Raw genomic sequence first — 16722 nt, 5'->3', positions numbered from 1 at the left:
TTTGCTCTCGGTGTGACACTTCCTCTCCCTCAGCATCTCCAGTGAGGGACAGCAGCAGACACAAAAGAGGGAGATCCTCACCAGCCGCTCCTCCCCACGGCTCGGCAAGAGCCGTTCAGTGGCACCTGCTCTGTGCAAGATATTCTGCCAGTCCCTTCACCCTCATCCGCAGGGACGGGGGTGCTTCTGCTGGAACACACCAGGTGCTTCTTAAGTATATGTTGAATCAATAATGAATGCACAAATTATAAGACCCTGTAACAATTATAATGGCAACATTTCTAGGCTTCCCCTCCACCAAAGATTCCTCAGGGCACTGTATTCGTTTCCTATTGCTGTTATAACAAACTAGCACAAACTTAGTGAGTTAAAACACAAATTATTATCTTAGTTATAGGAGGTCAGAAATCCAAACTCTGGGGCTCCCTGGGCTAAAACCAGGGTGCTGTCAGGGCTTTGTTTCTCTCTAGAGGCTCTAGAAGAGGGTATTTCCTCACCTCCGTTCCTTGACTCGTGGCTCCTTCCTCCATCTTCAAAGCCAGCAGGTTGGGCTGAGGGCTCCTCAGGCTGCCATCTCTCTCCTCCTTTGCCTCCATCTTCCACTACAAGGACCCTTGTCCTGACAGTGGGCCCACCTGGATAATCTAGGATATTCTCCCACCTCAAGGTCAGCTTATTAGCAACCTTAATCCCATCTGCAAGCCATAACTTCCCTTTGTATGTTACCAAACATATTCACACGCTCAAGTTTTAGCACATAGGCCTCTTGGGGGGACCATTATTCCGCTCCCCACAGGTACTTAGCCTGCAATTTGAGCAATGGCCACCAGGGGGCAAAGTGAATTTATTTCACCTTCACACTCCAGATTGGCTCTCTCCCCAGGCAGGGCCAACATACAAACAAGCAACCTAAGAAGATGGCAAGTCTGGGACACTTGGGGCAGGAAGGGCTCTGGAGCAAGAAAACACATGGCCCAGATATCGGAGCCTCAGCTCTTGCCCCTGTCCCACCTCTAAGGCCCTGACTCGACGACCCTTCCTGTCTGGAGCCCTCCATTTCCCCATCTTAAAAGTGGAAAGCTGGTCAGAGTGGGTTCCTCCAAGAGAAAGTTCCAGGGCCAGGCTGGTGACAGAGCAGACCCCACCCCCCACACCTGCTCTGTGAGGTCACAGTGCCAGCAGCTCCACTTGACCCAGGCAGATTCCACATGACATATTTCAGGGAAGGCTAGGAGGCTCCCGTAGCAGCCCCTTCCTCCTCGCCGACTCCCAGAGAAGGAAATCAATGCCACGGTGCCCCAGGAGCCCCAGGGACCTGTGTGACCCACCCGAAGATATCGCCCAGCCCTGCAGGAATCCCAGGCCCAGGAGGTGAGGACGGCAGCCCCTCCCTCTGCCCAGCCCTTTACAGTCTACACAATCCTTCCCCTCTGTTCCTGGAGGGGAGCGGGCATTCCCACCTGCCCTTCACAGACGCAGCAACGGAGGGCAGAAGGGTTTGACGGTGCGTTCTAAAGTCCCCCAGCCGGGGAGTGGTGGAGCTGCCATCCTTGCAGCCCGTGTTTACTGAGCTCCTACTGCGTGCCAGGCACCGGGCAGAGTGCTGGGAGTCCAGGCTCAGGGTCAGCAGACCTGGGTCTGTCCCTGATTGAGAGGCTGGTGGTCTTGGACAAACTTCTCTGCAACTCAGTTTTTCGGTCTGGGATGTGGGCACCATGCTCCTTGTGAACTGTGAAACGTCACTGTGACTCTTGTCAGCCCTAGGGTCGTCCAAAGAGGCCGGAACCCCAACAGGACGGCAGAAGAGTCCTTGCCGAACACGAGTAAGCCAGGAAGGGAGAGGGGAGCCCTGCGGTCTTTGCGGACAGCAAGGGGCTGAGGCTGAGAGGTCAGAAGGGCAACCCAGCCCTGGGCTGGTGTAGCTCAGTGGATTGAGCGCGGGCCTGCGAACCAAAGGATCGAGGTTCGATTCCCAGTCAGGGCACATGCCTGGGTTGCAGGCCAGTTCCCAGCAGGGGACCCATGAGAAGCAACCATACATTGATATTTCTCTCCTCTCCTTCCCTTCCCCTCTAAAGATAAAAAAAATCTTTAAAAAAAAAAAAAAGAAGGGCAACCCAGGGTCGCATGGCAAGAGGGAGGGCATGGGCCAGGGATGCTCACGGCAAGCTCTAGGAGCTTCCCAGCTACCTGCAGGCACCACGTCCCAGAGGTCAGAGGTGACAGGACAATCCTGTGTTCTCTGCAGATAATGACTTGCTGACGTCGATTTGTCTCAACACCACGACCCCAGTCCTGACTCAGTGCATGCTGGGATGTATGTGTACGTATATCCAACCACCTCAGGCCAGGCTGACCTGGGCTCGGGGGTAAGGTCGGCGCTGGCTTGCAGGGGAAGGAGGGAGCTGCAGGTGAGCTCTGGAGGTCTTCCCATCAGAGGTGTCAGGGGTGTCATTCCAGCCAGGATCTCTTTAGTGGTTGGAGAGAGGCAGTGGAAGAGAGACGTGCAGTTTGGAGGGGGAGCTAACTGCCAGCCCTCCCCGACTCTGACACCAGCCTGACCACAGGGTCAGAAGGACCCCGGTGAAGTCAGGGGAGTGGTCTGGCTTCAGTCCACCTACAGATCGGGCTTTTAATTCTGTGTTCATCGCCCACCCTTCCACTTACTCATCCACAAAGTCCCGTATCCAACCATCTGTCCACATCACCACCTGTTGTAACGCACCCATGCATCCCTCAGTTCCTCCATCCATCCACTCACCGAGTCATCCATTAATTTGCCTGTACCTTTATTGGTTAATATTTCACCCATCAGCCATTGACCCCTTCCTCTCACTCTCCCATCCTCTTAGCCATCTTTCTGTTCATCCATCTTCCAAACCGTTCTGTCTGTGTATCCTCCCACCTACTCATCCATCCTGCTTTTTTGCTGGTTTCCTGCTTTTTGCCGAGCTCCACCCTGGGCAGTGCTGGGTACCCAGGATGAACCAGACAAGGATCGTGTCCTTGGGAAGCTCAGTGTCCAGGAATGGGCACTCACACATCCCAGACTTCTTTTGTGTTCCCGTGGCACTGGTAAGCAGTGCTCGCCTATGGCACTCATACTCACTCCACGCGGCCCCCTACCCATAAGCCGAGTGGCACTGCCATGGGCTCAACCAGCAAGTCAAGGGGGAGTTCCCAGCTCCAGGGTGTCCCCCAGCACCAGGACAGTCAGCGAGTCGTTGTAAAGTAAGAACAAGTTTGCAAATACTCCCTGGTCTTCTGTCTCCTCTGTAGCCTGGATCACCTGCCTGGCCTGCTTCCTGAGGACTCAGGCCCAACACATTTTATTCAACACCTGCAGGTGAGCAGGGGCAGGTGAGGGAAGGGTGATGGGGCTGGATCCATGCAACTGGTGACTGCAGCAGCCCCCTCACCAGTTTGAATGTCCCCTTGATCTCTGGCTTTTATCAGATCCCCTCACCCCAGAACCTACTGTGGCTCCCCACTGCTCCACCCTCGCGGCCTGCAGCCCTCTGAAATCTTGCCCCATACTTTCTTTCCCAGTTGTCTTTATTCTGCCTCCAGCTGTGGACCTGTTGGGCCAGTGAGGCTGGGGGTCTCACTCCCTGGCCCACTCTTTATTCCTGCATCCGTATCTTTGCTTCCGCTGCTCTTCCTGCCTGGAATGCCCATCCCGTCCCTTCCCTCTACCCTTCTGCAGACTCCTCTGAATTCCTGCAGAGCTTTCCACCTCATTTATTCACTTGTTTACACACTAAATGTTTCCTTAGTGCCTTCTCTGGGATCAGCCTTGGCTCCCAGCACTCACGAGTGCCCAGATGGGTGGGGAAAGCAGACCCCAAAGCCAGTATGAGTGTGGGGCGTGTGAGTCTGGGGGTTGCAGGAAGAGGGGACGTGTGAGCTGAACCCTGAAGGATGTGTTCACCAGGAGGGGAGACAGGAGGGAACAAGCAGGGTGCAGATGGAGAAGGGGAGTGGTGAGGACACAGTGGCCACTGTGAGTGGATCTCTGATGGCCCCAAATGCTGGGGTAAGAGCTTGCTCTCCTCTGTGATGCTTCAGAGCCACGGAACACGGCCAGCATCTTGGACAGGGTGTCACTGCCCAGAGAAGGCCCCTCCCCACAGGGTGGGGAAGAGCCACAGGCCAGTCAGGGACTGGCCAGCCAGTGCAAAGCACTGCCTCACCTCCATCTCTGCTTCTCTGTCTCCCAGGTGCAAGCTGCTCTTCCAGAAGCTCGTGGAAAAGACAGGCGTCCTGGTCCTCTGTGCTTTTGGTGCATTCCCAGGGCCCTGCCCCATCCCGGGTGGCGGTATCCCTGGCTCCCACCCATCCTGCGGCGGGGGGCAGGGGGGGGGCGCGGGAGTCAGGGCTCTAGCATTGCCTAGGTGGCACTAGGTGAAACACTGCCCCTCTGTGAGCCTCAGTTTCCCCATCTGTCTAATGAGTGTTGCTGTGAGGATTAATTGAAATGATGACCAATAACATTTTTTGAAAGCTCAGAAAAGCCTGGGAAACTGTAAAGCTCTCCCCAAACCATGTTATGGTGACTTTTACTCCCCCCTCCCTGGGTTTCCATGGCTTCCTTCCAGCCACCACCACCCCCTCCCACATCACAGATCTGCTTCCGCAAAGTATTCTCCCTCCCCTCAAACACAATTGGATAAGGGTGGATTTCCCAGAAAACTTAGCCCAACAAATAAGGCATTTTAAAGTAACAGCTTTGAGATGCAATTCGTGCACCATAAAGATCAGCATTGTCAAGCGTGTAATTCAATCACTCGGGCGCATCCACAAAACCGTGCGCTCACTGGCGCTGTCAAATCCCAGGGTTTTCACCGCCCCCTGAAGCAACTCCCCAGTCATTCCCCATCCTCCCTGTCCCCAGACCTAGATGCCACTGATCTATTTTCTGTTGTACGGATTTGCCTATTCTGGGTATTTCCTATAAATGGATTCATGCAACATGTGGTCTTTGTGGCTTCTTTTACCAATAATGTGTTCAAAGTTCCCTATGTTGTAGAATATATTAGCATTTTGCTTCTTGTTATAGCTGAATATAAGGATACATGGCATTTTGTTTGTCCATTCATCAGTTGATACTTATTACAGTTGTTTCTGCTTTTTTTGGTTATTATTAATAATGCTATGAATGTCCCTATAAAAATTTTGGGTAAACATGTGTTTTCAGTACTCTTGGGTATTTATCTAGGCATAAAGTTGCTGGGTCATATGGTAACCCTGTGTTTGTCTGAGGAACTGCCAAACTGTTTTCCAGAGTGGCTGCCCCATTCATGTTCCTAGCAGCAATGCACGAGGATTTCAGTTTCTCCACATCCTCACCAACACTTGTTATTGTCTTTCTGATTTTAGCCATCCTAGTGGGTGTAAAGTGGTATCTCATTGTGGTTTTTACTTCATTCTCTAATGATTAGTAACGGTGAGCATCTTTTTATGTGCTTATTGGCCATTGGTATATCTTCTTTGGAGAAATGTCTATCCATATCTTTGCCCATTTTTATTTTATTTTTAAAAAATTTTTATTTACCTTGAGTGCGGGCCTGTGAACTAAGGGATCGAGGTTCGATTCCCAATTGGGGCACAGGCCTGGGTTGTGGGCTGGTTCCCAGTGGGGGACACACAAAAGGCAGCCATACTTTGATGTTTCTCTCCCTTTCTCCTTCCCCTCCCCTCTAAAGATAAATGAATTAAAGTTTTTTTTTAATTTGTCAAAAAAATTTTTTTTAATTTACTTATTGTTAAAGAGAGGGGAATGGAGGGATAGAGATGGAGCAAAACATTACTGTGTGAGAGAAACATTGATTAGTTGCCTCTTGCATGCCCCCAACTGGGGACTGGCCCACAACCCAGGCATGTGCCTTGACTGGGAATCGAACCAGTGACCTTTCACTTTGCGGGACAACATTCAACCAACTGAGCCATGCTGATCAGGCCTTTGCCCATATTTAAGTTGGGCTATCTGTCTTTGTATGATTAAGTTGTAAGCATTTCTCATACAGTCTGTTTATAAGTCCCTTATCAGATATACGATTTGCAAATATCTCCTCTCATTCTATTGGTTGTCTTTTCACTTTCTCGATGGTGTCCTTTGCAGCACAATATTTTTTAATTTTGATGAAGTCAATTTATCTATTTTCCTTTGTTACTTTTGTTTTTGGTGTCATAGCCATTAAGATTTACTCCCATGTATTCTTATAACATTTTTATAGTTTGACCCTTACATTTAGGTCCAGGATCCATTTCTGAGTTAATTTTTATAGATGGTGTGGGGTCAGGTCCAACTTCGTTCTTTAGAATGTAGATATCCAGTTGCTCCCCCACCACTTATTGAAAAGCATGTTCTTTTTCCAGGCACACTTATTGAAAGTCATGTGACCATAAATGGGCGGGCTTATCCCTGGGCTCTCAGTCCTGTTTCGCCGACCCGTGTGTCTCTCCGTCTGCCAGTGCTGCCCTGGGTCCACTGCCCTAGCTTTGTGGTGAGTTTTGAAATCCGGAGGTCTGAGTCCCCTGACTTTGTTCTTCCCAGGGTTGTTTTGGTTATCGTGGGGCCCTAATGTTCCAACATGAATTTTAGAATCAACTTTTCATTTTCTGTGAAAAATAATATATCAGTGGGAATTTGCGAGGGATTGTGTTGGCCCATAGGTGAATCAAGAGGGAGCACTGTTAAGGATTATTCAGGTGTTAACTACACTAAGTCTCTCAACCCATGCACGTGGCTGTCTTTCCACTATGATGGGCATCTCTGTGTCTTCTTTAATTTATTTCCACAACCTTTTATAGTTTTCAGAGTATAAACCTTGTACTTCTTTTGTTACACTTATTCCTAAGTACTTTATTCTTTGAGATGTATTGTACATGAAACCGGTTTCTTAATTTTATTTTCAGATTGTTCATTGCTGGTGTTTAGAAACACAGTTGGTTTTTGCACACCGGTCTGGTATTCTGCAACCTTGCTGAACTCATTTATTGCTTCTGACACCGGACAAGACACACAATCTTGAATACTTTAGGGTTCTATATGCAAGATCATGTCATCTGCTTTTTATTTTTATTTTCTTGATTACTTGACCTGGCTGGAACCTCCAGGACAACTTTCCATTGAAATGGCCAGAGCAGACATCCCTGTCTTGATCCTGATCTGAGGAAGAAAGCACCCAGTCTGTCATCTTCATGTGTCATATTGGCTGTGGGTCTTTATACATGGTCTTTATCATAGTGAAGAAGTTCGCTTCTATTTTGTTGAGCGTTTTAACGTGAACAACTAACAGGCTTTGAAGGCTTTTACTAATGGCTTGAACAGGATTTCGGGCAACACAAGTATCGTGAAATGCAGGGGAGAGCCCCCTTCTTTGCTTCAGCAATTATTCCTAGTAGGATTGGGACAGGTGAGGGGGAGAAGACCTGGATTATTCCGTTTATGTGAGATATTTTGCATATAGGACATCATTCAGTCATAAAGTGTGTATTACTGTTATCCCATTCCCAGATGAGAAAACTGAGGTGTGCAGAGGCTAAGTAACTTCTCCCAAAGCTGCACAATGTTAGTAAGAGTCAGAGTTGGGATCTGAACCCAGATGCCTTAACTCCAGGCCATAAGCTCTTAACCTTTCATCATAAGTGGCTCATCCTCGTTCCTCTGGCCCCACAGGATTCTGGATGTTTTCTATACACTTACCATCCAAAGTGGAAGTCTGGCAGGTGAGTGTGTGCCCTCGTCAGCCCCACTGCTGACTGGCCTCTTCCCAGTCAATGTCACCTCTGTAGGCTCCTCTCACTGTCACCACACCTGGGCCTTGATCAGTGTCTCGCTCATCCCCACCCAAATCTCTGCCTTTGCCATGCCACTCGCCTGGAACTCATGTCCCCCACCCAAATGTGACTTTCAAAGACAATATGCACTATTCTCTCCTCCAGGCTGCCTCTCCTGTCACTCACTCCCAGAGACAACCCATCTCTTCTTTATCAATGTCCCCACGTAAAGTAGGATGGTAAGGACAGGAAACACATCACTCTCTCCACTCAAGACAGTTTGTTCTGCTCAGATAAGATGAGACCATTTGCTGTGTGGTTCCTGGGGGAATCATGACTACTCCCGCAACTGTACTGGCAGCCCTTGAAGGCAGAGCCAGGTCTCACTCACTCCAGCGTGTCTACTGGACACTCACTCACTCCAGCGTGTCTACTGGACACTTACTCACTCCAGCAGAGCCCAGACTCACTCACTCCAGCAGTGTCTACCTCAGGGCCAAGCACAGGGTTGGCACCATCAATGAAGGACGACTGGATGGCCACATGGGAGTGTGGATGGAGAGAGGCATAATGAAAAACAAACAAACCAAGTAACAGCAAAGCAGTTATGTGGAACACATTCTAAAGGTCTAGCATAAATATAATTGGAGTATACAATGTCCAGAAAACACTAAAAAATTGGGAGGATGAAAGTGGCGGATGTAGGGGTTGGAGGACATGTTTGGGGGGTTGATGAATGAATGGAAAAGTGGATGGATGAGAAAACGGGTAGAAGGGCAGATGAAGTATGTGGGTGGGTAAATGCATGGATGGGTGGATAGATGGGATAAATGGACTGATGGAAAAGGTAAGGTAGATGGATGGGAGTGTGGACGGCTGAGGAAGATTGGATAAACGGAGTAGGTGGATGGGATGGTGGGTGGATGGGTTAGGTGAATGTGGATGTGGATGGATGGATGGATAAAAAGAAGGTAAACTGGACTTAGGACAGATGGTGGATGGGTGGATGGATAGAAGAGTATATAGGAAAGTAGATGAAGGGACAGATTTGTGGTTCTGGGAAAATGGATGGGTGAAGCTCTGTTGGACCAAGATTGGACCATCTGAAGGAGATCCCTTGCTTCCTCCACACCCCACCAGGATGACAGCATAAATAGTCCACTGCAGAGCTTGAGGTAAGAAGAATCTGCTAAATAGTTCTATTAACACCCAAAAACCAGAGCTACAGCCAGGACCTGGGATGTATTGACTAACAACATGGGCTCTGAAGTCAGACCAGCCTGGGTTTAAATCCCCACTCCCGTACTTCCTACCCAGCTAATCTTATGCAAGACACTTCACCTCTCTGGTCCTCATTTGACCCCTCATTTATGACACAAGGCATAACACCCATTTGCTCTGGGTAATTATGGATGTTGAAGAAGACATAACCTGTCTTGAATAATTCAGAGCCCATAGTTAGTGCTCAGGAAAAGGTAGCTGAGAAGAATTTTAACCAAGATATCACCTGGTAGCAGTATCCTTAATTGCAGACAAAATACTTGGGAATACTTGGAAGGAACTGGGTCAGAGAATATTCCAAGCAGGAGGAAGAGCATGAGTACTGTTCTAGAGCTAAGAACCTACATATGTCCAGGGATGGGCCCAAGAGAGCAGAAAAATGGAAAGCTAGTTTTTAATGGGCTGAGTGGCAAAAGTAGAAGCTGAGGGTATTAACAGCATCACAAATCAGTCAGTCCCTGTTCTCACCCCTTCCTTGTAAGGATGTACCAGGAGAAGGTGCGACACCACACTGGGGAAATCCAGGACCTCCGCGGTAACATAACCCAGCTCATCGCCAAGCTCCAGGAGATGGAAGCCATGTCAGATGAGGTGAGCTGCTAGCCATTCTGCCCCCAGGCACCGAACTTCTCCGTTTGATGCCGTTTCCCATACCCCAGGTTTTGGCGTGGCACATGCCCCAGCAACTTCCTGAAAAAGAGTGAAATAAGAGGTATACTTATTTTTTTAGAACTTGCATGTTTGAAAATGTTTTTATTCCACCCTTACACTTGATTGGTAGTTTGGTTAAGTATAGAATTATAGATAGGAAATGCTTTTCTCTTGAGAATTTCAAAGAAATGCACTACTGTGTTGTAGTTTATACTATTGCTGATGAGAAGCATAATGGTACTTTTACTACAGGTCCTTTGAGTGTGGTCTGTTTTTCCGTCCATGCGAGTTGGTAGGACATTCTTCTGATCCTCAGGATTCTTTATTGAACTCACGTGTGGAGTGCTAAGTTGATCAAATCTATGAATTGATGTCCTTCAGTAGTTTGGGGAAATTCTTAGCTATTATCTCTTTAAAAATATTTCTTCTTTCCTACTACCTGCCTCCTTTCCTTGGACTCCAATTATATTTGTGCTAGACCTTTAGAATGTGTTCCATTTAACTGCTGTGCTATTAGTGGGTTGGTTTGTTTGCTTTTTGTTGTTTTTTCCAGTGTGCTTAAGTTTTGATATTCTCTATTTACATTTATTTAGGTTAACTGATAATCCTGTATTCTGTTCTATCCAGTCTATTGTTAAGTATTTGCATAAAGTTCTTCATTTCATCTATTGCATTGTATAGTTCTAGAATATACATTTGATTATTTTTCAGATTTTAATTGTACGGTGAAACTTTCCAGCATTTCATCTGCGTTGTCCATCTTTTCCTTTATTTTATTTAACGTACTGGTTGGTCATAGTTATAGTAAAATCCTCACCTGCCAAATTCAATATCTGAATCACCGATGGTCTGTTTTCTGGACGTTGTATACAAAAGAACTGTAGGTGTGCCAGATAATTATAACTTCCACCAGTGAGGGTTCCCCCTTTTCTTTGTAAGGATGACGAAGTACCTTGATCCCATCCATGCAGTTGTGTGTTGAGCAGGTTCTGACCTGGATTGCAAGTTTTATAAGATTTAGACAGAGGTTTTCAGTTTAACCCTTTAGCCTCCTGCCCATGCAGCCGCAAAAATTTGGTAATTGTCCTGATGGGAAAGACTAACCCTACGTTTGAGCCTCTTGAGAATGCTACTTTTCCCCTAGCCTTGCACCCATGCAGTCTCTGGCCCCAGACTCCCTGCCAGGGGCAAGCTCGGATTCTCAGCCTTTAATTATGCCCATAACTGGTTTAGTGCCCCCGGATGAAGTCAATACCAGGTGTAGCCACTCAGCACTGCCTCACTGCTCCTTCTAGAGAGGTAGGGTGTGGCCCCTCAGAGTGTGGCCCCCACACCAGCAATATTAGCATTACCTGGAAAAATGTTACAAACTCAAATTAATGGGCCCCTCCCAGACTTACTGAATTACAGATGCAGTTTTATAGATGGAACCAACCTCTCTGCACCTCAGTTTCCACGTCAACAAAATAGAGTCATAATTACTGCCCCGTGGACACCCTCGTTACTGTTGTAGTTACTACTGCTGCATGACAAGCCACCGCAGACTTAGTGGTGCAAAACAGCCGTTTTATTGTGCTCTGAGGTTCCGCAGGTTGAGAGTTCAGGTAGGACATAGCAGGGATGGTTTCTCATTGCTTCATGATGTCTGGGGCCTCACGTGAGAAGACTTGAAGGCTGGGAGTCACTCGACAGCTGGGCCTGAAGTCATCCTGGTGTCTTCACTCACATGTCTGGAGGTCGATGCTGGCTGTCAACTGGGAACTCGGGGCTGCTGACTAATGCACCTAAACATGGCCTCCCCGTGCTGTCTGGGCTTCCTCACAACATGGCCACTGACTTCCAAGAGTGAGTGTCCCCAGAGAACCAAGCAGTGCTGTGTCACCTCGTAGGACTTAGCTCAGAAGCCACAGGGCATCCCTCCTGCCACAGTCACAGGCCCACTCAGGCTGACAAAGAGGGAGTTTAAGTCTCATCTCCCAGTGGGAAGAATGTCAAAGTCACATGGAAAGAAAAGCATGGGATGGGAGATCTTGCTGCAGCCATTTTTTGAAAAAACGATCTGCCGAAGCCATGAAGAGTCTAATCTAAGTGACAGCTGGCACCAACTGCTACGTGGTCTACTGTCTTCGTCTGGCAGCTCAGTGCAAGGGCTAGAGCCTGAGCTCTGGAACCAAACTGCCTGGCTCTGCCGATTACCAACTGTGTGACTGTGGACAAGTTATCCTTTTGTGCCTCAGGATTTGCATCTTTAAAATGGGGATGATAACAGTACATACCTCCTGGGGCTGCTGTGAGGGACCAAGAGTAANGAAAAAACGATCTGCCGAAGCCATGAAGAGTCTAATCTAAGTGACAGCTGGCACCAACTGCTACGTGGTCTACTGTCTTCGTCTGGCAGCTCAGTGCAAGGGCTAGAGCCTGAGCTCTGGAACCAAACTCCCTGGCTCTGCCGATTACCAACTGTGTGACCGTGGACAAGTTATCCTTTTGTGCCTCGGGATTTGCATCTTTAAAATGGGGATGGTAACAGTACATACCTCCTGGGGCTGCTGTGAGGGACCAAGAGTAAACATATGTGAGGCTGAGGAGTCGTGGCACATAGCAGTGACTTCATAAGTCCTAGGTCCAGTCCTCACAACAGTGACTGTCGTCCCATCTCATGGACGAAAGTCAAGACTCAGATGGGCAGTAACTAGCCCAAGGCCCCACAGCAGTTAAAGCCTGTCTGACTCCAAGCCTCCTGCCATTAACTTCACCGAGACCCCATTCCCACATGTGACACCCCGTCACAGTGTGTTTGAAAGCACTGAGTACACACCCATTGGGTGGGGTAGGGGTGGCCTTGGGTCGCCTAGGCTTCCTCGCAGTACAGTGACCAGAGGGTCCCATGTGTGCACCAGCCACAGCTTCCACAGGCAGGGGCATATGGTCAGGGGCACAGGCTGGTCCGCAGCTGCCTGTCACCTGTGCAAACACACCAGCGGATCACAATCTGTTGGAACACACCAGTGCACAGCTTGTGTTTTCTGCCCCTTCAGCAAAAAATGGCCCAGAAAATAATGAAGGTGATACAAGGAGACTACATTGAGAAGCCGGACTTTGCCCTAAAGTCCATAGGTGAGTGATCCCCTCTGCAATCTGCTCACCTCGTTTCCTCAGAAACTCTTCGGAGGGCAGAGCTCAGTTCTGGTCCAGTGCACCCTCTGCTGCCAGGCAGTTCGTCTTCAGAGCTAACCCCCGCTGTCCAGCTGGTTTTCTCGCTACAATTTTCAATTTTCTTTAATGGGGGGCTGACATCGGGATGGGAGGCCCTCCACTACCCCTCCACCCACTCACCATCCTGCAACCTAGTGGTCAGCAGAGCTGTCCCTGCCCCAGCCTGGCCACATTAAAAGCCAACCCAGGCCCAAATATGGTCAGCAATTGTTGCTTTAGGAAAATGAAGCAGTTGGCTGGGACAGAGGGGACCTGGGCAGAATCGGGGGACATTTGGGCTGAAACCTGCTGAGGAGGAAAAAGCAATTCCAGGCCAAAAGAACCAATGTGAAGGGTGCCCCAGTGAGGACACAGCAGGGGCGGGCAGGGGCACATGGGAGGAAGTAAGGTGGGGCCAGCAGGGCAGATTGCCTCTGCCGGGCAGCCGTCAGCTGACCCAGGCACCTCAGGCCCAAGCAGATGCGGGACGGAGGGCGTCAGCTTCATCGCCCAGGGCCGGAGTTCCCTCCTCTGAGAATGGGTGTGGTAACAGCCTTAGTGACGATGATGACATAAGCGAGCGCTGACTCAGGCCAGGCACTGTGGGACAAATACTTTGTAGCATTAACTCACGTCAACCTCATGACGACCCTATGAGGTGGATGTTATCTACCGTTACTTCTACTATTGTTACCATTATTCCCATTTCCCAGAGAAGATCACTGAGATCCCGCGAGGGCCAGTGGCTCGTCCAAAGTGCATGGACACAGAGTCAGCGCCCGATCAGTACGGCTCCCCTCCCCCAGGCAGGAGTCAGGGCTGCTCAGCTGAGACCCTCCCACCCTCCACCTCCCACACAGGGGCCTCCATCGACTTCGAGCAAACATCAGCCACATACAACCACGACAAGGCTCGCTCCTACTGGAACTGGATCCGGCTGTGGAACTATGCGCAGCCCCCGGACGTGATCCTTGAGGCAGGGAGAATGGCGGGCAAGGAGAGAGAGGGGCAGGGATGGGGTCAGAGGTCTGGGGTCACCGCTGAAAGCTGAGGTCGGGGGTGAGAGTGAAGGGGATGGGGCCTGGGGCTGAGTCAGGGGTTAATGAAGGAGACAGATGGGACAGGGGGCAGGGGGCAAAGGAAGGCAGCCATGGATGAGGGGGGAGGAGTCAGGGGCAAGGACAGACAGTGGGGACCACTGAGGGGCTGGGCAGCAGCAGGAGACAGGCACGGGTAGGGGACAGCCTGCTTTAGCACTGGAAGGGGCCCCCACGCAGCCCTAAAGACTGAGGGGTCAGGGAACCCTCAGGGCCCTGAGCAGGCCCCTGCCCTCACTGCACTGGGCGAGGGGAAGGCTCCTCCTTGCTGCCCGCAATCAGGGGAGCTTCCTGGAATTGGTGGCACCGAAGCCAAGCTTTGTAGTCAGGCAGGGTCTGGCTTATCCAGGAAGGCAGAGGAAGTCTAGGGGAGCCAGGGTAGGTGAGGAATCCATTCTCACTCACCCACCCAACACAACCCCATTGCACCTGTTCTTCCAGCCCAACGTGACACCTGGCAACTGCTGGGCCTTCGCAGGTGACCGTGGCCAGGTGACCATCCGACTGGCCCAGAAGGTCTACCTGTCCAACCTGACCCTGCAGCATATTCCCAAGACCATCTCACTCTCAGGCAGCCTGGACACAGCCCCCAAGGACTTTGTCATCTATGTGAGCACGCCCTGACAGGGAGCAGTATTTCCTCAAGGGACAGCCTCGTTAATGGCAGTATTGTAGGCACTGTGGTAAACGGCACAGCTCACGTGGTCTGGAGGGGCTGGGTTTGAGCTGTGGAGGCTGGGCATGTCCAACGTCAGAGTCAGATCACAGCCTTCAAGGATAGGGGATAAACAACGACTCTATTTCAACCCAAGCTCTTCAGAGCTAATCTAGTCCTAGGATATCAGAGTCCCTTTTCACTGATAAGAGGACTGGGGTCCAGAAAAGGGTAAGGGAAGCACCCAAATTCTACAAGTCAATGGCAGAGTATATCTGGACCCTCAGCCTTCTGACTCCCACCCAGTCAAGTGCTCTTTTCTCTCCATTACTCTGTACTACAACAGAATGGTCCCCAGAGAGGTAGGGAGCTCCCCATCCTGGGAGGTGTGCAAGTCTCAGCTGGAGAGTGGCAGCACTCTCTGAAGGTCTTGCCTATACCTGACACTGTCTTCTTGGTTCTGAGTCCACAGGGCATGGAAGGCTCCCCCAAGGAGGAGGTATTCCTGGGAGCATTTCAGTTTCAGCCAGAAAACATCATTCAGATGTTCCCACTCCAGGTACCTGAGAAAAGATGCCCTGCTGAGCACCTACTGAACACACAGCACCTACCGTGTTCTGGCCTTTACCCAGGAGACCCTACTTTATCTCCCAGCAGCCCCAGGAGAGGCACAATTGTCACAAATCCATTTGCCAGAGAGGGAAACTGAGGCTCAGAGTGAAGGAGCAGCTCCCCAGGCCAAAAGTGGGGCCCTGCGGAGAACCAGGCAGCCTCTGGCAGTTGCCCAGTTCCCTCCTCCGCCAGGAGCCCTCCCGGGGGGCGGCAGATGTTGAGCAGGAGGGGCCCGCTGGGCTAGGAATGCTGGCTTCACACTTAGCATCTCCATACTGGGAGGTCCATTATCAGCACCTGGTCCAGGGAAAACTGAGGCCTGGAGGGAAGGGAGCTGGGGTCAGAAGCAGGACTGGAGGGTAGCTGCTAGAATGGCCCTGAGACTCGGTGGAAGTTCTAAGCTTGGGAGCTGACACCGGCCCGAATCCTGACCCAGCCATAAATTTTGTGTGATCTGAGCCATTCCATTTCCAGCTGGGCCTCAGTCTCCCCATGTGTAGTTCCCTGCAGAGACCACTCAGTCTCGTACATCTATGTTCCAAGTGCCGGTAAGCGTCCATCTCCAAGATCTCGTTTCACGCTCAGAGTAACTATGGGAAGCGGATGTTACCACTCCAGTTCTACGGAGGGGAAACTAAAGCCCAGAGAGGGGTGGCAGTTTCCTCAGGGTCCCACAGCACTTACGAGCCAGGGCCCCAAAGCTGGACACTTCTCTAATCACAGCATCCATCTTTCTGGCCTCAGCACCTTCTACCCAGCCCTTGAGTATTGACTTGCTGTGTGGCCTTGGACTTGTCCATTCCCCTCTCTGAGCCTCAGTTTCCCCTCCTATGAAATGGGTCCCTTCCATTCCCCAAAGCCCTTTCAGACAGGAGGAGTGGGGCTCTGGGGGTGAAGTGCCCATGTCTGTGACTCATTTCTAGAACCAGCCCACCCGGACTTTTGGGGCAGTCAAGGTGAAGATATCAAGCAACTGGGGGAACCCGCGCTTCACCTGCCTGTACCGCGTGCGTGTGCACGGCTCTGTGACCCCACCCAGAGGGCAGCAGCCTAACTGACCCCTGCCCTGAGACAGATTAAAGTTTATTCTTCATGGCCCAGCCCAAGTTTGTGCGTCTTTGGCCCCAAAGAGGGAGGGTGGGCTACCATTTGATGTCTGACACCAGTGACTATTGATCCTGTACTGGGTGCCCAGGCATCCTCACAGGAGCCTCACGAGGCCCCATTTCACAGATGGGAACAGTGAAGGCTCCCAGCAACAAAGAGACTTGCCAGAAGTCACAGCCAGCAAATGGCAGCAGCAGGATTCAAACCCAGGCTGTCTGACACCTGTCCATGAGTCGTCTCCCTTGCTGCGAGGCCTGCCCTGACCCAGCTCTCTCAGGGCCTCAGTCTCCGTATCTGTACAATGGAGACATATTTATGGCTGTTATACCAAATGAGGTGGGA

The 16722-nt window shown here is 50.4% G+C and overlaps 1 protein-coding gene across 1 annotated transcript; it reads left to right on the top strand.

Moving 5' to 3' along the window:
- Positions 1-1242: 1242 nt before the first annotated feature.
- On the top strand, positions 1243-16331 carry SUN5 (Sad1 and UNC84 domain containing 5). The gene is made up of 13 exons (XM_037044752.1): positions 1243-1371; positions 1765-1823; positions 2249-2323; positions 3280-3346; positions 4221-4282; positions 7682-7731; positions 8923-8957; positions 9546-9654; positions 12753-12831; positions 13770-13885; positions 14448-14615; positions 15134-15220; positions 16197-16331. The coding sequence occupies exons 1-13, from the start codon at positions 1286-1288 to the stop codon at positions 16329-16331; spliced, it is 1128 nt and encodes a 375-aa protein (XP_036900647.1). The 5' UTR covers positions 1243-1285.
- Positions 16332-16722: the final 391 nt, after the last annotated feature.

This window comes from Sturnira hondurensis, unplaced genomic scaffold (genome assembly GCF_014824575.4).
Source record: "Sturnira hondurensis isolate 20B ecotype Veracruz unplaced genomic scaffold, ASM1482457v3 Scaffold0004136, whole genome shotgun sequence".
NCBI classification, from domain to species: domain Eukaryota; kingdom Metazoa; phylum Chordata; class Mammalia; order Chiroptera; family Phyllostomidae; genus Sturnira; species Sturnira hondurensis.
This window is presented reverse-complemented; position numbering and strand designations above follow the sequence as displayed.